The sequence below is a fragment of the Mustela lutreola genome, chromosome 15 (genome assembly GCF_030435805.1).
Source record: "Mustela lutreola isolate mMusLut2 chromosome 15, mMusLut2.pri, whole genome shotgun sequence".
NCBI lineage: Eukaryota > Metazoa > Chordata > Mammalia > Carnivora > Mustelidae > Mustela > Mustela lutreola.
Genome location: NC_081304.1, coordinates 11,937,808 through 11,956,864, shown reverse-complemented (window position 1 = coordinate 11,956,864; position 19,057 = coordinate 11,937,808). Strand labels below are relative to the sequence as shown.

The 19,057-nt window shown below is 57.6% G+C and overlaps 1 protein-coding gene across 5 annotated transcripts in view; it reads left to right on the top strand.

Annotated features, from left to right (window-relative positions):
• The window catches only part of AXIN2 (axin 2), a 29,804-nt gene extending 11,047 nt beyond the window's left edge, over positions 1-18,757 (top strand). For 3 of the 5 annotated variants that reach the window (XM_059148308.1, XM_059148306.1, XM_059148307.1), the window contains exons 3-11: positions 630-770; positions 8,818-8,920; positions 11,376-11,516; positions 11,684-12,192; positions 12,455-12,649; positions 12,956-13,189; positions 13,650-13,745; positions 14,976-15,143; positions 18,618-18,757. In XM_059148308.1, coding sequence (XP_059004291.1) covers positions 630-770; positions 8,818-8,920; positions 11,376-11,516; positions 11,684-12,192; positions 12,455-12,649; positions 12,956-13,189; positions 13,650-13,745; positions 14,976-15,143; positions 18,618-18,744 — 1,714 coding nt within the window. In that variant the 3' untranslated portion in view covers positions 18,745-18,757. The remainder of the gene's footprint in view (positions 1-629; positions 771-8,817; positions 8,921-11,375; positions 11,517-11,683; positions 12,193-12,454; positions 12,650-12,955; positions 13,190-13,649; positions 13,746-14,975; positions 15,144-18,617) is intronic. The other 2 variants (XM_059148309.1, XM_059148310.1) reach the window with 2 other exon arrangements.
• The last annotated feature ends 300 nt before the right edge of the window (positions 18,758-19,057 follow it).

Genomic DNA, 19,057 nt, shown 5'->3' with positions numbered 1-19,057 from the left:
GGGCAGGGCCCAGCGGAGGCCCAGCTCCAGGTGGGGTGCAAGTTCTGAACCTTGTCTGGAGCTTTTCTGTCCCATCTGTCCAGTGTCCCAGACCCAGGGTGGAAGTGAGAAGGTAATGCCAGGCCTTGGGTTGCATGAATCTTGGAACTATGCTAACAGACCCCGGATGGGGAGTTTGGGTGCCTAAGACCCCTGAGGGCCCTAAAACCTTGTTCTAGGGCAGGCTTGGTCGTGGTGGTGGGGAGAAGACCCTTCACCTCTACGCACTTGCTCTCCTCTGTGGTTTGACAGCCTCCCCTCCTAGAGATGGGTGCTGTGCCTTCCTCTGTCTGAGTGTGCGCTTAGCCCTTTGTAGAATCCCCTGGGCTACTTATGGCTTCCTCTGTCCCCTGGCAGCCCTGCCCTTGGCAGCAGGGGAACCCAGCCTGCTTTCTTCCCGGGGTGAACCGGTGGCTCAGCTGCCCTCCCTTAAGTCTCCCCAGCGGTCTGCCCAGGTGAGCGGCTGGGCCTGGGCCGCAGGTTGGCCCTGGCACGTGGCGGGATCGTGCCCTCGCTTGTCCCCGAGTTGCCTGGTCGCCTGGGTGTCTGGTGCGAAGCCGTGATGTGCCACTCTTGTGTTTCTCCCCCAGGTCCTTCAAGAGGAGCGATCCCGTTAATCCGTACCATGTAGGCTCTGGCTATGTCTTTGCGCCGGCTACCAGCGCCAACGATAGTGAGATATCGAGCGACGCACTGACGGATGACTCCATGTCCATGACGGACAGCAGCGTGTAAGTATCCCGGTAGCCCTGTCGTGTCCACGGCGGGCAGGGTGACCTGCCAGGCCAGCTGGCTGCAGTCTCCAGCCCCTCGAGGCTGGCCTTGCAAAGGCCATCTGGGCGCGTGCGGACATTTGCTTGGTGGTGGGGGTGGGGGAGTGTGCTGGGGCTGTGGCGCACGGGTGGGGTGTGGGGGGCGATGAGGTCATCCAGGCAGTGGCGAGCTTGGGGCCTTAGAAGGAAAGTTGGCCGGTGGAAACCTAAAGTAAGGTAGAAGGTTGAGATGACCATCCGTGGAGTTATGAGTTCAGAAAGCCGTCTTCTGGTTGTCCGTTGCCTTTTGGTGGACGTGCACGGCTGGTCTTGAAGCCCAAGGTGTCCAGTCTGCAGAACCAGGAGGTGGGAGACGGGGTGACGTAGGGACGATTCGTGTGTACGTGTGTTGGTTGTTTCCGAAGGACAAGGCGTTGATGGTGAGGGTGAGAAAGCCAGAGCTCTCTGAAGGCCCCCGGTGGTGAGGTTCCCTCGTGGACGTGTTCTGGTGGACATCAGCTCACTACGTGCTGGCGGAGGGCCTGCTCTGTGTCCGCTTCTGCCGCTGAGTAGGGCTTCTCTCCAGAGTTGTCTGACCTGGGATCTCTGGAAGTCGAACGCAACTGGCATACTAAGGGTTTGCTCCTTTCTTTAAAAAAAAAAAAAAAAAAATTTATTGTTGAAGTATGGTTGACACCACGTTGTAGTAGTTCCAGGTACACAACATCGTGATCCCGTCATTCTGTTCATGGCTCAGTGTTCACCACAAATGTAGTCTCTACCTGCCACCAGCCCGCGTTGCTCCAGCGCTGTCGACGGAAGTCCCCATGCGGTACTCCTCTCCGTGACTGACTTACCATGTAACTGGGGGTCTGTACCTCTTGGCGCTCTTTGCCTATTTCGCCCATCCCCCCACACCCCTAGAGTTTGTTCCTTTGCTTTCCAAAAACAATCCAAGTCATCAGCCTGCAAGGTCTGAGGAGGTCAGCAGGTGGGGTCTTGTCAGGTGGGGTCACGGTTTGCATTGAAAGTCATCGGAAGTCATGCAGCGGTGTTCGCTGTGTGGAGAACAGCCATTCTTTCTGTCTCATCACGGTGTGTGTGTAGTGGGGTACCCCATCTCTTGTCATCCTTTGGAATTCTGATTCAGGAGAGCCAAGGGAAGTGAAGCCTGGGGTTGGGCAAAAGTCCCCCAAGAGCCCACCCAGCGTCCAGTTGAGAACCGCCATTCCAGAAAGGGTCTTTGAAGACGTTCCACAGGTGTGTCTGCAGTGGGCATCTCCTTTGCCAAGGGGACAGTTTGGAAAGGCAAACCCACTGAGCCATGTATCATGGCATATGTAGAATTTGTTCCTTTTAGCAGCCTCACTGGACCATCTCTTATTCTAGTTTGTTGGAAATGATCTGGTTTCCGTTGGCCAGGATCCTGTGTTTCGGCCTGTGGCATGGGGCCGCTTGGAAGGGAAGTCGATATGGTTGGTTTGGGATTCCACGGTTGGTCTTCCCAGTGGCTTTCTTTGTGTTATCTCCGATCCCCTGTCAGTCAAGGGAGGGAGAGCCACAAGGTGACAGGTTCCATTTTACTCCAAGAAGAGCATTTTGGCGTTAAAGAGAACAGAATAAGGGTACACCTCTTTCATCCAACGTGGAGAAATGAAGGGTTCTGTGGAAGTTAGTTTCCTGTCCAAACTTGAGAAAAGTTACCCTTTGATGGTCATAGTCCTTAAAACAATACCTTCTTTCCTATGTTAATTGAAAAGGATGAGGCATAATTTATTGTTTGATTTCAATCATTAATAACTGATCTGTTTTCATGCTATATTGTAGTGTTCCCTCCCAGAGCACAAGGCCACGGAAGGCTGTCTGCCCCTGCACAGTCATACGGGCAGCACCCCCACTTTTGGAAAAATGGTTTTCCGTTTTTCTCTTGGTCATTCTGCCTACCGCCATATTTTGCCATATTCTGTCTGTGTGCTTGCTTCTAGAAACACTATTCCCTTAGCTTTCATTTGTGGATTCTTGGGGCGGGGGCGGTCTTAGCGTCTTGAGTGAAAGAGTTAGTTGGGTTGGAATGAGGGTGCTAAGACTATAAGGCTTCTGTTTGGTTTTCTTAGAAGCTGTTCTTGGCTGGCTTTCTGGCCCTTGTCTGTCTGTCAGCCCCCACCGTGGAGGCACTGTTCTGGGTTCATGATGCGCTAACTTGGGTGTAGTCCCCATGCCTGTCTGAGCCCCACAAGAGGTCAGGAGGCAGGTGGTCACTTGTGACTCTCACAGTTGGGACAGTCGGGCCTTTTGCTAGTGCAGCAGGGCCCATGCCTTTTGCCTGTCACTTCCCTCGCCGCAAACACGACCATTTCCAACACAGGGTGTTGGGAGGACCCATTGGGAATGAGACCTTTAAGCCACTTTGAGTTCCTTTTATCTGTTAGGGATCCACACTGCTTTCTTTTTTGAATGGTTACGGGGAGGGATAGGAGGGAACAAGTTCTAACTTCTCCCTGGCACTGGCCCCACCCCTCCCCCACCCCCCTTCATCAGCCCCTTCCCGGAAGAACTTTCTCAGTTTGTCATTTTAGAGAGGACTTGAAAGTTCTCGCCCTTTACATGTCAGCGGAGATACCTGTGGACATGAAGCCCCGGCTAGCCCCTGACCGGGATCTGGGAGGGAACCTTGGCTGGTCGGCTGTTCTAGGTCACTGGGCTAGGGCGTGGGCTAGGGCCGGGAAAGGGCAAGCCCCTCGAAGCATCACTTTCTCTTTGGGGCATGCTAGGTACCCCTGGGTCCCGAGTGGTAGGACATCAGGGCCAAAGGCAAGTGCCTGGAAGGCTTGGGGCCCCAGGACCTCAGTATTGGGTCTGACCTTCTTGACATCAGTGTTACGCACCTCGAGGCCTTCTCCCAGCCAGATGGGCAGGTCATCCCTGAGCCACCAGTGCAGCTCTACCCGTTGGGCAGGGTCATGCCAACTTGGGGCAAATACCTCATCAGTGTGGGGTCCTCCTCTCTCTCTGGAGCTGTTTGGCCAGGGCCACTTCTCTCATGCAGACCACAGTGGTGGCAAAGAGTTCTCTGGAATAAGAACCCGTCCTCTGGAGGGTGGGTGGGGGTGGGGTTCCTCTGGGTCTCGGGCTGCCAGGCGCTGGGCGTCCCTGGGCCGTCCTGCTCCTGAAGGCTTGGCGCGCACGGAGAGCGCGGGCTCTGCGAGCCACTTTCTGGCCGGCTGGCCCAGGGTGGGTGTGATCTGCCCGGTGGCGGGCGGGTCACCCGGGATTCCCAGGGCTGGGATTAGACCCCTCTTCAGAGCGCTGCCAATTGTGGGCCTCGCACAGATGAGAGCAGGGAGCAGGAGAGAAATAAAGTGTGTGGGGGATGAAAAGCTGCACTGAACCGCTTTCAGCCCATTGTTCTTCTGGGGAGGCTTAGCGGGGATAAGAGGGTAGCGGGCCCCTTTGAAATTTCCTTGAACAAGTGAATAGGAACGCCCCATAAAGCATGAAGAGAGCCCTGGCTGTTTCTCCCTGTCACAATGGGCGGCTCGGGCTGCCAGGGGCTGGGGAGTGGGGCTGGCCGCCCTGCTGGGGGGTGGGGAGGGGACCCGGCCGGGGAGGGGGAGAGGGGGTCACAGGGGGCCTTCAATAGACTCCAGAAGGTTGGAGTTCATTAGACACAAGCCCGGGGAGCAATTGTCTCATTTACGACAGGACCAATTAAGTCCCGGGGGCCTTTGCCAGAGGGCCCGAGTGGAAGCTGGGCAGGGCTGGCCTGCCCTCGGTTGTTCCAGGGAGCCCTGGGCTGAGGGCCCTGGAGGTACAGAGCTGCGGGGGGCTCCAGAGAAATCCCTGCCTCCCCCCCAAAGCCCACTGCTGACTTCTGTTTTCTGCTAAGGAAAAAGCCTGTTAAAGATGGTTGAGGGTTTGGGCCTTCCTGGTAGGCCTTGGAGAAGGCGGTGTAATGAGCCTGTTATTCTGAAACCACCGTTCTCAGAAGAAATCGCTTTCTGTTTTTTTCGGTGTGTGTGCGGGGGCAGTTAGCTGCCAGTATCCCTGAAGTCCTAAAGCCCTGTCCCTTGGGGTTCCAGGCACAGAGGCCCGGGGGCCCATCCCGGAGCACCGGGCCTGGGAGGATGCCACCGGGGCCGGGCGCCGCCCAAGTGGGGCTCCTGTATCGAGGGCGCAGCCAGGAAGCGTGGTTGCGACGCCTGCGACACGGGAGCCATCTCTGGGGTGTCTTTGTCTTTGTGCAGAGCTGCTCTTGGAGTTAGGATTGGCCCGGCGTGGAGGCTGCTTCCGCTCCGGGTGTCACAGGACCAGCGCGAGAGCCCGGCGTGGCGGTTCCTGCCGAAGGGTAGAACGGGTTCTTCTCTTTATTGACTTGTATTTCCTTATATCTTATTCATGGGTTTACTCTGGGCACCAGGAAAGGCCCCCGAGTGAAGTTCAGATCTGATCTGATCTTACAAAACCAGGCTTTTGATGTCGGCTGCGATCAGAGGCTGCCTTCTGAGTGGTTGCCAGATGGGAGCGGGAGTGGACACGTGTGTGAGCGGGTCGCTTACCGCGAAGCCTCGGGAGGACGGTGCTCCGGTTAGGCTGGGCGCAGCGGAGTCCGCAGGCCAAGCTGATGGGCTTGGCTTACGTGGCAGCGGAGTGGAGTCCATGCTTCAAGACCAGTGCTCCCCAGAAATGGCTGGGCCCAGCAGTGGGCTCGTTAGCTAAAATGCTTATAATTAGCGGAGGACGGTGTAGGGACCAGAACTCCGGCACTTGGCAGCTCACCGTGCTGAGGGTCCAGGAGACGATGGATCGTGAAGGTCTAGAGCCTGAGTCCGAGGCAGAGTGGCCCTATTCTGGAGTTCATGGCTGTTGGGAAGAAGATTCTTGGCTGGTGCGGGGATAAAGCCCCGGTCCGTGAAGGCGCCTGTTCATAAGCCTCCCTGAGCCTCTCTAAGTTGCGCTCTCTCTTCTCAGCCTCAGCCTCGGTCACAGGTTTCCTGTCCTGAGTTTGGCTCCTTCAGCTGCCCTGGGGGCGGTGCTGAAATCATTTGTTCTTCTGCCTTCAGTTGGCCAGGCACCTGCTCCTCCCCGCCTCCCCCTTTCTATATGTACTTCCCCCAGTTCTCTTCTTTCTTCTGCTTTGTACGGAAAAAGCAAGAGGTATCAAAAACCTTACCTCGGATCCATCTGGGTGGAAAGGGGAAGAGCAGAGGCTCTAGGGGACACTTGAGGACAGTCTTGGGGGGAGACGAGTGGGGACCTCCTCTCAGGCTCTTGAAGTCTTCCCCATGTCATAGGGAAGTCTGTGGGGTGCTTGACTCCTGTTCCCCCCACAAAACTGTCAGGAAGAGGCTTGGAGCAGAGGCCAGCCACCCTTTGGAAGCCTGTAGAGGTGTTGCTGGTCAGGAGAGAGTCATGGGCGATATTTGTGGGACAGCCCTGGCTTAATAGAAGTGGTTTAGATCCGTGGGAGACCCAACCTGGCGGACCCCCATGGTCACCCTTACCCCTCAAGGAACATTAGACAGGAGACAAGGGGATCCTCACTGTGCCTTGGAAACTACCTGGCATGCCCCATAGCCAGGGAGTACCAAGTGGGGTACTGTGTTCCAGAATGTTCCCCAAGTTTTCCATTCACCCCTTTAGAGTGTCATGTGACTTCGCGGGGCTTAGGAAACGAACCATCAGGAAGCTTGGCTCCTCCGGGTGAGGTGGGGTGGGAGGGGTAGGCGGCTGAGTTAAGGACACCTGTGCGGGAGTCTGGCTGTGGCTCAGAGTTGGGATTCTGGGTCTCATTGCTACCGACTGACCCCACAAGAGCTGCAGAGGGTCTCTGACCATCTGTAAAACTGGGTGAATTCAGGATGAAGTTGGAGTATACGTACCTCACGGCAGGCCACCTCACGTAGGACTCAGCCTCTTGGGTGGCATCTGGTTCCTGGTCAAGCCAGGCATGCTCGTGGCGCCCAGTTTTCTCCTGTCTTGTAGGTGATCGCAACGTGAAAACATTGAGGTTTGGCAAATATATACCCGGTGGTTCAGTAAGTTTCAGAACTTAGACCCTTTTATCCCACCTGGCCTTCGAGGGCCTGGTCAAGTGCGTGGGGGGCTGTCTTGGACACGGAGTCTGCGCTAGTCGCCTGGTGTGCGGTCTCTGGCCCTCTTGCCCTTTCTCTGGGACAGGACTCATCCTCGTGTGCATATTCCTGCTTTTTTTATATATTTTTTAAAAGATTTGTAGAGAGAGACAGCGCGCACAAGTGGGGGAGGGGGAGGGACAGAGGGAGAGAATCTGAAGCAGACTCCTGCTGGGCAAGCTGCCCCATGCGGATTTGGGTCCCCAAACCCCCGAGATCAGGACCTGAGCCGAAATCAAGACTCAGGCGCTCAACCGACTGAGCCCCCCAGGAGCCCCCCTGCTTTAGATAACTGACACCTTTTCTCCCACTATACCTTCAGTAAAACGATCCTTTCTGTGCTAATTCCTAGCCAAGCTTGGGTAACTGACCTCAGGGATGTATGGACCGGTCATGATCTGTGTCATCTCCTGTGATCTGGCTTAGGTCAACAGATTTCTGGAAAAGGCAGCTGCTTGGAATTCTAGGGCATTACAGATGAGGAGCTGGAGGTCAACCGGTTCCCCCCGGCTGCTCCTGGGTATTTTTAGGCATTGCTGATTTTCACCCCCGGCCGGTGAGCCAGAGATGTTTTTCTTCTTTTCACCCAGTGATGAACAAAATGCCAGGAAAAGGGAAATAACCAAATACCTAATTTCAGTATTTACAGCCTCCAAGCATGATTCACTATGAGAATGTTGGAATGAGGCTTTGTCGATAGTGGCCACTGGAAGGGCCGACAGTGGGGGAAAGGGTCACACCTTGACCATGGACTGCTTTCAAGCATGAAATTTTGAAAAAAAAAAAAAAAATCATAGCCTCTCCAGGTCAAGTCTTAGTGAAGACGGGCTGGGGCGGAGGCTATTCTTTACTTTACTTACCTCTTCCATTTGGGTTTTTTTTTGGGGGGGGGGGCAGGATATAATGATGAGAGACATAGGGGCTCATCCTGCCTGCAGGTCTTTACTCAGAGGTCACCTTCACAGTGAGGACTTGGTTGGCACCCCCTCCCCAGCCCCCCCGCATATAACTGGAACTCCCTCACTGCCCCTCCCCCATCCTTTCCTTCTGTTCTCTCCCTGTATGTTGGCCCAGTTCTTAACACCTTCTAACCTGCTGTAGATTTTGCTTTGATATTTTCCACCTCCTGCGTACCACCTGTTAGGATGTCAGCTCTGTGAGAGCAGTCGTCTGCATCTTCATCCCCTTCTGTCCCCACTGGGTCACCCGGCGCCTGGAGTAAGGTCTCACGTAGTAGGTGCTCACATACTTGAAATTGCCCGGAGTGCCACATAGCAGGTGCTTTTTCTTTATGCCCACATTGGTCACGTGTCCGTGGGAATTCCTTCGTTTGGAGGGGGCAGTTAGCAGGGTTTGGAGCCGAGGGATGGAAGGATCCCAGAGATACTCTTGTGGGTGATTTATGAAACGAAGACATTTAACTGTCGGAGAAGGATGCCCCGCTTCACTAGGGCCTGGCTCAGCTTTCTGCAGGCCTGGTCCCTCTTCCTGCAGTGTTTTGCCCTGGTGTGCTCCAAAGGGGCCTGAGTTTCTCCCACGTGTACTGCCTGTGAGATGAAATGGAGAGCCGTCACTCTGGGCTGGCTGGAGGGTAACCACTTCCCAGGCAGAGCTTGTAGGAGGACCTCACCGAGCTCTTTCCAAGTTGTTGGTCCCGAATCTGAGAAGGAGCCAAGTTGCCAGAGGTGGCTGATGGGCAGGGGGCTTGGCCGCTGGAGCTGGGATTGGTCTTTCCCCTTGGGGGTAGTAGCCGTGGGGCCCAGGACGGGGGCACAAGTGTGTGGAGGCGTGCCAGGGCCCTCTCCACCCCTGGGTCTCGGGAGGGCTTGGGACTTAGCCCACGTGCTGAGAGCATCCTTGTGAGCCTGTGGGTTCTGTCTTTTCCCTTCCCTTAGAGACGGAATCCCTCCTTACCGTGTGGGGAGTAAGAAGCAGCTCCAGAGAGAAATGCACCGCAGTGTGAAGGCCAATGGCCAAGTGTCTCTACCTCATTTCCCGGTGAGTACTGTCTGCAAGGGGAAGGCAGGTGCTTTTGGTCATGTTGAGTCTTGCAGAAGAGGGATGGGAGGTGGAGGGGGGCAGGTGTAGGGTCAGAGGAGCAGCAGTGCCTGGGGTCTGCTAGGGGAAAGGGAAGGAAAGGGGGAACCAGGCAAGAGGTGGTGTTACCTGGCTCCTCGGGCTGTGATGCTGAGCAGAGGGAAGCTTGAGACGACCTCCTTGAGCTCCTTGACCTCCTGGAACTCCTCCCTGAACCTCCTTGAACATTTTCTCAATCCAACAAAGAAGATTCTTTCCAAAGAAGAAACCACAGCAGTTCTCTCGCAGAAACCAAGCAGTGGTGGGAGTTAAGGCATGCTTCCTTCCGTGGGTTCCCACTAGAATGGAGGCCCCCCGAGGGCAGGGAGTTTTGTCGGTTCCACGAAATGCCCTGTACACAGTGACTGTGGCTGGTGCATAACAGGTGCTTACTAAAACGTGCTGATTGATGCGTGCATGAGGAGACGGCAGGCATCTCTGCCTCCCACAGAAGGAAAAGTGCATCCCTGGGTTGTGTCTCCTGTTGAATTCCAAAGCCCCGGCAAGCAGCTGTCCTGTCTTGTCTGTTCCCAACCCCACAACTTGGCTTAGTACCTCCTGTTGGATCTGCACCTCATAAATGCTGAATGAATGAAGCCTTTGGAAGTTAGGATCTCGTGAGCAGCTTCTCCCTGTGATTGACAGGAGAGGCCAGCATGGCGTAAAGATCCTTTCCTTGTATCTCCTCTTCCGTTTCCAAGGCCCGGAGGGCGGCCAGCATGTGGCCCCCCTAAACCCAGCAGAGGCCCCTCGTCTGTGTTTTAGGAGCTTTGCTTTTTGCAACACGCTGAGATCCAAGGCTGCAAGAGTACTGTCCTTAGGGAGGGAAGGGGAGTGCCGAGCTCTGAGCGGCACCTCCGTTCGCGAGTCTTTCCTGCCCGCCTCTGAGAATGCCATTGGCTTATCAGTGATGTTGCGTTCAGGAAATGAACACGTCCAGTTGCTGATTCGACATTGCGGGGTGTGCGTGGGTTACTGTCGCTTAGAGCAGCTCCTCTCTGAAAGCCCCTGACCATCCAGAGGGGACTTGGTCCAAAAATTTAGCATATTAACAACGCTTTCCTGGGGCCCTTCAGCACCCCCCCTCAATAATGTTACCCCACAAACACAGTGGTATTGGGGACACAGGTTCTTTTCTGGGCAGTCTTCGGGGGTGCAGAGGAGTATGCGTGTGAATAAAAAATTCTACTGCCCATACTTGCACGTTAGGTGATTTTGTCCTGGGGTGTGCAGATCGACTTTCTCCATAATAAGGCAGAGCTTTGATCTGGGCCGAACGGAGCCAGCCTGCCTGAGAACGGCCTGTTCCTGGGGGACCTTTTTCCCTGCCCCACCCCCAGACATGGTTCCCTGGCTCTGTGGGTGCCCGTCACCGGGGTGAACCCTGCTCAGCTGCAGGGGGATCCCAGACTTTCGAAGGTCAGCTTTCTGCCCCCCCCGCCCCATCCTGAAGGAAAGGGCAGAGCAAGAGGGCCATTGAGGAAGGAGCAGGCCGACGGCCAAGGGGCAGCGGCGGCGGGAAGACCGGAGGACGTAGAACCGGGCAGTGGGAGTCCTCTGTTTGCTGCTTTTGGCAGGCACCCTAGGTGCCTTTTTATATTCTGTACTTGATTTGGAGATGTTCCCTTTTCCCTTGATAGATCAGCTTCAGGCAGCCCAGCGCAGCGGTGCTCTGCTAGCCCGCAGCATCGTTCTTCATTTTCTGTACAAAGAGCCGGGGAGGAGGGGCGCGGAGAGCCGGGGAGATGTAGGACAGTGTTGAGACAACACCTCAGAGGTGCGCGGTGTGCGGCCACGAAATAAATTACCACTTCTTCTGATCCGGCTGTGTGACTCCCTTTTCTTCCTGCCCCCACCTCCCTTCCAATCTTTTTTTTTTTTTTAATATATATATATATATTTTTTTGTAATTTCCAGTTCCCTTTCTGTTTAGACTCTACTTTTCATTCCTTGAGTTGGTCCCTCCCCCTCCCTCCCCACTGCAGAGGGCTGCCTTTTTTTTTTTTTTTTTTTTGATGTTTGACAACAGTCTTTGAAGATTTTCTACTTCAGAGTAGCTACTGATGGGCTGGTTGTACTACAGAGAGAACAAGCCGGGCCTCTCGGAGTGCGACCAACTGCTCCTGCCCAAGGCAAACGCTGGTGGGGACCATGGCTCTCCATGAGGCCGCGGCGCCGGCGCATAAAGCTCCCGAGCAGCCCGGGCGCTGCGCCCGCCGCTCTCCGCCCGCCTGCCCGTTCGCCCTTGCAGCTCTGGCCGTGGCTGTGGCTGTGATTGTGGCCGTGGCCGTTGCCGCCAGGCCCGGGAAGCTCTGGTGCACACCGCATGCTGGCCCCGCTGAACATGCCTCGCGTCTTGCCTCCCCTTGCCCTGTAGAGAACCCACCGCCTGCCCAAGGAGATGACCCCCGTGGAGCCTGCCACCTTCGCGGCCGAGCTCATCTCCAGGCTGGAGAAGCTGAAGCTGGAGCTGGAGAGCCGCCACAGCCTGGAGGAGCGCCTACAGCAGATCCGAGAGGTAGTGCAGGGCCCCGTCCACTTCCCGGGTAGGCCCGCACTCCGCTGTCCGCACCCCTCCGCTGTCCCCGCGAGACGTGGCGCCGCCCCTCCCCGTGACCCACTGACGACCCAGGCTGGCCCCTCCTGCTCACCGGTTCCCTCCCCTTTCTGCCTCCTGACCCTCAGGATGAAGAGAAGGAGGCCTCCGAGCTTGCGCTGAGCTCCAGGGATGGGGGGCCCGCCCCGCACCCTCTCTCCCTCCTGCCTTCCGGCAGCTACGAGGAGGACCCGCAGACCATTCTGGACGACCACCTGTCCAGGGTCCTCAAGACCCCCGGCTGCCAGTCCCCAGGCGTGGGCCGCTACAGCCCTCGCTCCCGCTCCCCGGACCACCACCACCACCATCAGCCACACCACCCCCTGCTCCCGCCCGGGGGCAAGTTGCCCCCCGTGGCTGCCTCACAGGCCACTTGCCCCCTCCTCGCAGCCAAGGGTTTCGTGACCAAGCAGACCACCAAGCATGTCCACCACCACTACATCCACCACCACGCCCTCCCCAAGACCAAGGAGGAGATCGAGGCGGAGGCCGCCCAGAGGGTGCGCTGCTTCTGCCCCGGGGGCGCGGAGTATTACTGCTACTCCAAGTGCAGGAGTCACCCCAAGGCACTGGAGCCCGCGCAGGCGGAGCAGTTTGGGTAAGTGTCGGGCAGACCAGGGTATCTCCTTGGGGCTTTCTCTCCCACCCAGGGACCCGGCAGGTGCGAGGTGGGGGGGCTGCATCGGAGGTCATAGGCAATTAGCTTCCAGGAGGGACGCTCAGGGTGGGAGGGGGGGGTAGGGGGAGCAGGTGCATGGGTCTTTCGTGTCTCCCCGCTGCTCGCCGACCTGCCCCGATTCGAGGCGCCCCAGAGATGTGACGTGGCCTCGGGGCTGGGTGTGGTTCTTGGTTCCCCGCAGCAGCAGCCGAGGCAGTACCCTGCCCAAGCGCAGCGGGAGAAGCATGGAGCCGGGCCTGGCCCCGCCCGCCAGGGAAGGAGGGGCGCCCGGCGGAGCAGGGGCCCTGCAGCTTCCAGGGGAGGAAGGAGACAGGTCGCAGGATGTCTGGCAGTGGATGCTGGAGAGTGAGCGGCAGAGCAAACCCAAGGCCCCTAGGTAAAGAGCACCGCCGCCGCGGCTGGGGTCACGGGCGTCCCTGCGTAGGTATTGTGGGGTGGCCGTTTCTGCAATTGGCCGAAAACATGGGACCGTGTGCTCCTGCCATCTTCATATGTAAACGCCGAACTGAGCAGGTCGCAAAAATGTCCTGTTTTTGGCATCGCCCCCTGTCTGTGTGATGATAGGATCTTTTTTTTTTTTTCTTTTTGAAGGCAGGATAGAGAAGTTTCTACTGAAGTCATCGTCTCCAGTTTTTCTAACCCCTTTTCTTTCCTTCTGCTCTCTCTCTCTCCTTTTGCCCAGTGCCCAAAGCACAAAGAAGGCTTACCCGCTGGAGTCCGCCCGTGCGCCCCTTGCCGAGCGAGCCGGCCGGCACCACCTGCTGGGGGCCAGCAACGGGCACCCCCGCGCCACCCCCCGAGCCCACCCGTTCACCCAGGACCCCGCAATGCCTCCCCTGACCCCGCCCAATACATTGGCGCAGCTGGAGGAGGCCTGCCGCCGGCTGGCTGAAGTGTCCAAGCCCCCCAAGCAGCGGTGAGTAGTGGCGGCGCAGAGGTGGGGGCGGAGGTGGGGGCTGGGGCTGCGGCAGGGAAGGGCCTTCTCTGCCTTCGTCTGGAGTGATGCTCAGCAAGGAGGGGTGGCTTCTGGTCACAGACCTGTCTCCCTCCCACCCTCAAGAAATTGAAGAGCCAGTCGGGCTCTGTGTTAGGCGAGGCGGCCAGGATGGGACAGTGAATGTCTGTCCTTCCTTACAAATGCCCCGATCCCGCAAGACAGGGTAGATGAGCGTGAGACGCCTTGACAGATGGAGGATCCAGAGCTTCTGCCCTTTGCCTGGGCGCGCATCGCCCAGTCCCTGGGCTCCCAGGGGGCTTACGGCGGCTGCTCCCCGCGGATGGAAGTTGGGTCTACAGAGAGAGCCCAGAGCGCCAGGCTTTTCAGCCTGCTCCCTGCGTGCCTGACTCTCACTCCTCCACTCCCACTGTGTCCTCAGGTGCTGTGCGGCCGGTCAGCAGAGGGACAGGAATCACTCCGCCACGGGTCAGGCGGGAGCCCCGCCCTTCTCCAGCCCCAGCCTGGCTTCAGAAGAGTGAGTGTCTTTACCTGACCTTGCGGAGAAGCCCCCGCGTGGTTTATATTTCAGGGCATTGACTCCCCGGCCTTGGGGTTCCTGGAAATCTCTAGTTTATAAAAGTCCCCTTGTGAACAGGAGCCACAGGGAAAGGTCAGTGCGGCTATGGCTGGGAGGCGGGTCGTGGAAACCCCGCCAGCACTGGGAGATGCCTTGGGATGCGTACACAGGTGTTCCTTCCCGAAGTTTCGGATGACTCAGGGCTCCTGGGCACATGCTCATCAAAAGCTGGGACGGGCAGTCATTAGCAGATGGATAAGAGAGGGTCCCCGCCCCCGGATAGAAACTTTGCCCTCATTCAGCTTGCAAACTAGCAAGCTGGAAACGTCTGGTCACGTGGAGGAGGAAGGTGCTTCTCCACCATTGTAGAGCTCCAGGACCATCTTCGTCCTCTGGCTTGGGGAGAACTCTGTGTCTTCCCCCGTGGTGCCATGGTTCTTCCCATCAGGTTACACTCTTGCCCAGTGGGCAGAGAAACCTGGCTCCGTTGAATTCCAGGATGGTGCATTTAGAAAGAAATCGGCTATAGGGGTCTCAATAATTCAAGTTTTCTTCCTTAGCTAGTTCGTCTTGAGCAGCGAGAGCGGTGTCTGACGGCCTGCACCAGCTGCTGCCCTTGCCCTGTTATTTCTCATCGGTTGGCCTGAAGTGCACTAGCCCTCCAGGCCTGCAGCTTTTTTGTTTTTTTTTTTTTAAAGCCACTCTGTGAACTCTGAATAAACGAGGGAGGTCGAAATGATTGAGCTTCCCCTCCCGGTGGGCTCTGGTGTCCATGTCGTCCCCAGAGATGCTCTGGGTTTGTCTCTACAGCATTCCCACGCCAGGTTGAGTGGACCCGAGGCTCTGTGGCAGCCTCGCCCCTGGTCTTCCTTGGCAAGCCCGAAAGAGACCCCATTTGGTGGTAGTGAGGGGAACAATAGCAGTGTGTACAAGCTAGAGGAGATTGTCCCTTCCTGGGTGCCTGAAGCAGATGACCTGTACTGTGTCCCCAGAGTGGCTGCCTGCGTGACCTGGGGGGAGGGGAGGCACACCCAGGCTCCCTTGGAGCTCACGGGTGCAGCCTCGCTTTCTCTTCGGAGAACATGTTGGAGAGCCTCTGTGTGTGTGTGTGTGTGTGTGTGTGTGTGTTGTGTGTGCACTTGCTGCCTTCGAATGCTAAACTTGTTGCATTCCATCTTCTTTTCTCAGTCACAAAGAGCCAAAGAAGCTGGCGGGGGTCCATGCGCTCCAGGCCAGCGAGTTGGTCGTCACATACTTTTTCTGTGGAGAAGAAATTCCATACAGGAGGATGCTGAAGGCTCAGAGCCTGACCCTGGGCCACTTTAAAGAGCAGCTCAGCAAAAAGGGAAATTATAGGTAAGAGCCCTGAGGTTTCTGCTGCCCTGCATTCTGTGTGCTCAGGACCAAGAGCCAGTGTCACATCCCTGGCTTGGCCGGACCCGGGAGGGGGCTCAGGAGGTGCTCAGGGAGGCCCCCCGGGCTGCCTGGCACTTCTGTTCCTTCTCATTTCCTCTCTCCCCTCACCACCGACGGAAATACCAGCGGAGCGGCAGGGAGGCCGCTGGGAGGGCTCTGGGGGGCCTGCGCGGGCTTTTCCTCCCAGGTGAATGAGACTCTGAAGGAGAAAGGGGGCTTGGCCAGGAGAGCTGAGCTCTGGCTGTCTCGTGGAGGCCCTTTCCGAAAGGCAGCGAGCAGTGTATGTTGGGGAGGGACAGACGGACAGACCGATGAGCAGGTTTGGGTCTAGGAGAGACTGACTGTCCACACTGAAGGCCTAGGGAAGGGCAGAGGCCATTGCCTGGAAGTGGAGACCGCCTTCTCCTCCCTCAGCCTTTCTCCCTGAAGAGCTGCCTCGCCGTGTGGGTCCTGAGGAGAAATGCTCTTGTGTCCATAACTGAGAGGGGCCGGCCCTGTGGGTGGGGACTGGGTGGACCGGGCCAGCCCGTCTTCCTGGGAGGGGCACTCGCTCTCCTTCCAGCCCTCCCCTCCCTGTCTGTGCAGCGGAGCCGCCTGCCTGGCCTTCTAGGGCCCCAGAGAGGATCCCGGAGTGGGGACCACTTCTTGGTGTCCTTCCCGGGAACGCGGGGTGGGTGATGACTCCACCTGGGTTCCTCGAGTCCTAGCTGCTCCTCCCTGATGGCCTTCATCCCAGGGACGTGCGTGGGCTCTGCTCTAGCTCCATCTTGGGTTGTGGTGCACAAGATGGGGGTGTGTGTGTGTGCGCATGCGTGTACACACACAAGGTGTTGCACGCTCACTTTAAGGACAGGCCCAGTAGGTGCTCCGAAGGTGCCAACCCACCCCCACCTGGAGCCTGAGGCAGGCGTGGAGAACTGTCCCAGGATTGCGTGACCCGCCGGGTGGGCCTGGCTCCAGGGCCCCGAGACTGCGTCCCTTCCGGAGCTGGCCCTGTGCGGAGACTTGGGTGCCTGGCCGGCCGGGGGTCTGGAGTGATTCCTCCTGCAGGGAAGGGCTGGGGCTCAGGGGCGAGGACCCTTGAGTGACGAAGGCGCAGGGCGCGGAGCTGGGCAGTAGAGCTCTCCGCGCGACACCAGGCCAGAGACGATTCTGAAAATGTGTCCGGGGTTGGGGAACAGGCCTGGCTGCTCTGCTGCTTCTTTTTCTTCTTCCTCCTCCTCCTCTTCTTCTTCTTCTGGTTTTTTTTTTTTTTTTTTTTTTTTTTTTTTTGTATCTTGAACAGACACAAGGTGAAACTAATTACACAAGTGTGCCCCTCCAGGGATTCATTTTGATCCCAGCTTTGCCTCGGCTGGACTTTGAGGGGACCTGCAGGTGACCTTCGGGAGGGAAGGATGCGGGTGCACCAAGCCGCGGCGGCAGGGGAAGCTCCGCGCTCAGCCGCTCCGGCCACATCTGGCTCTGATTGTTTTTTCTAAGGCGCACTTAATAAGCCCGGCTTTGAAGCCCCGGCCTCCCCTTTAATGCACAAAGACTTACACAAATCGTTGACTCTCAGAATTCTTTCCTGATTGGATCAGGCTGTGGCCAGAGCCTTCCCGGCCGCCTTATCTTTCTGTACTTGCTCTCTGGCCCGAGCTGGCGCGCGGAGCACCGGGTGCCAGGCCTGGCCCTCCCAGTGGGGGTGATGCCCCGTCCTCCCGTGCGCACTCCCCCTCACCACCCCCCCATAAAAAGCCTGGCCAAGATGGGGCCGCAGAGTTGGGGGGGCCCGGGGGGCACTGAGTAATCGCAACATGGCAGGGGTTCATAAGGAGAGCAGTCTCCCCAGACGCGCTGGACACTGTTGGTGCCGGACGTCAGGAGAAAGCACAGTTGGCCACATAACGCGTGTTGCATTGGAAAAGCCTGTTTCTTGGAGAAGATGAGGGCAGCGCAGTGCATTTGAAGTCTCAGGGCCGGGGCCGAGGGAACGTGGCCTCTGTCCTCTCTGGAAGAGGTTACAGTTCTGGAAAAGGTCACTGCATGTTTGTTTGGAGGGGCCGTGCGTGGAAGCCCAACTAGTAGAGTGGAGGGGTCAGAGCTGGGGGACTGGGGCACAACCAAGGGTGGCCTCGTGTCAGGAAGGGCCCCCCCCCAGGCTGTCCAGGGTCCCCTATTATCATGTCCCTCTCCTTGCCCGCTTGGGCTCCCCAAGCACCCCGACCCAATCCACTGGGTAGGAAGTGGTCGCCCCGGCGCTGTGGCCTCGCTGGGAACCACTAACAGGGAACCTTGGCTAAACCCAGCTGGTTCACTTTATTGAGCCTTATCTCCTGCGAAAGCATTTGGCTTGCCTTCATTAAAGAGGAAAGAAGTTGAGCTCTAACCAAGGGGACTTTTTTTTTTTTTTTTTTAAATGAAAAGACAGAAACAAAACAACAACAACTGTAACCCTGAGACACAATTAAATTTTTTAGAGAGCTGTCCCCCTCCCCCCAGAGGACCAGGCCCCTCCCTCCACAAGCGGCCTTTATTGGCTGAAGGTGACAGCTTGCAGGGACAGGCTTAATCCTGAGGGGTCTCCCTGGAAGGGGGGGCGGGGGGAGACACACAGCAGTTGCTTCTGAATGTGGCTCTCCTGAGAGAGGCTGGTCATTTGCGTCCACACAGTTAAACAGCCTTAGAAGAAAGAAGTCCGGGGTGGGATAAAAGGGACCTTTAATCAAGGGGCATAATAGAAGGGTCTTTAGTGTTTGACCCTGGAGGGGTGGGGTGGGGTGAGGTTGGAGGGTGGGGGAGGGAAATGGGAAGAAGAGGGTTGAGGCGGCGGCCGGGGGCGGTCTCTGCTGCCCCAGGAAGCAAGGTGGCGCTGGCCAGCCTCCTGCAGCGGCCTGTCCCCATGGCTGGGCCAGGGTCAGGCCAGAGGAGCCGGCCTGTGGGCGCCGCGGGGTGGGGGGGACCGGAGGTGTCCGCCTTCCACAGACTTCTGCAGGCTCAGGGTGGCTGGGTCTGGGGCCTCTTGGAGGGGACACCCCCTCCCCACAACCTTGGTGGCTTCTACTGCAAATGGACCATGCGTGCCTTGCCCGTCCCGCCCTTCTCCCCACACCCCTCCCCAAATGGGGAGAAAGCCTCAGGCCGCTCTCCTCTGCAGAGTGCGCTCGCTCTGCCCAGCGCGGCGCTGCGGGTTGCGGGTTGGCCTAAGCGTTCTGGGAGGAAGACTGCAGGCAGGAGGCTGCTTGCTTGGCCCCGTGCTCCCGGGCCGTGTCCTGGGTGACCCCATTGCGCGCCCCCCAGGGTCCCCGTGCACACCTGCGGCAGCAGCACCCTCACGACCCCTCCGTCCTCCAGGCTGACGTCTCGCCTTTCTCCTAAGCAAAGTAGAAAATGCACTTTTCACCAAGACGCTCTCTGGGTTTTCCTTTTAAGGTATTACTTCAAAAAAGCGAGCGACGAGTTTGCCTGCGGAGCTGTGTTCGAGGAGATCAGGGACGATGAGGCGGTGCTCCCCATGTACGAAGGCAGGATCCTGGGGAAGGTGGAGAGGATCGACTGAGCCTCCGTGCTGGTCGGACTGCGGGGCCACCCGCCCGCCCGCACCCCCGGCCTTGGCCGTGACGGACCGCGATGAGATGTTTTGAAGGAAAACTAAACCAATGAAGAAGACAAAAATCCCGGGAAGAATTGGCCACTGGCCGCTCGGGGAGGGTGGGGAGGGTAGGGAGGTTGGTTTTCATTATTCACGAGCTGGGTACTGAGATAAGAAAAGCCTGAACTATTTATTAAAAACATGACCACTCTTGGCTATTGAAGATACGGGCTGTGTTGGAGAGACTGCCACGCGTAGGTAATCTATGACCGCCTGGGGA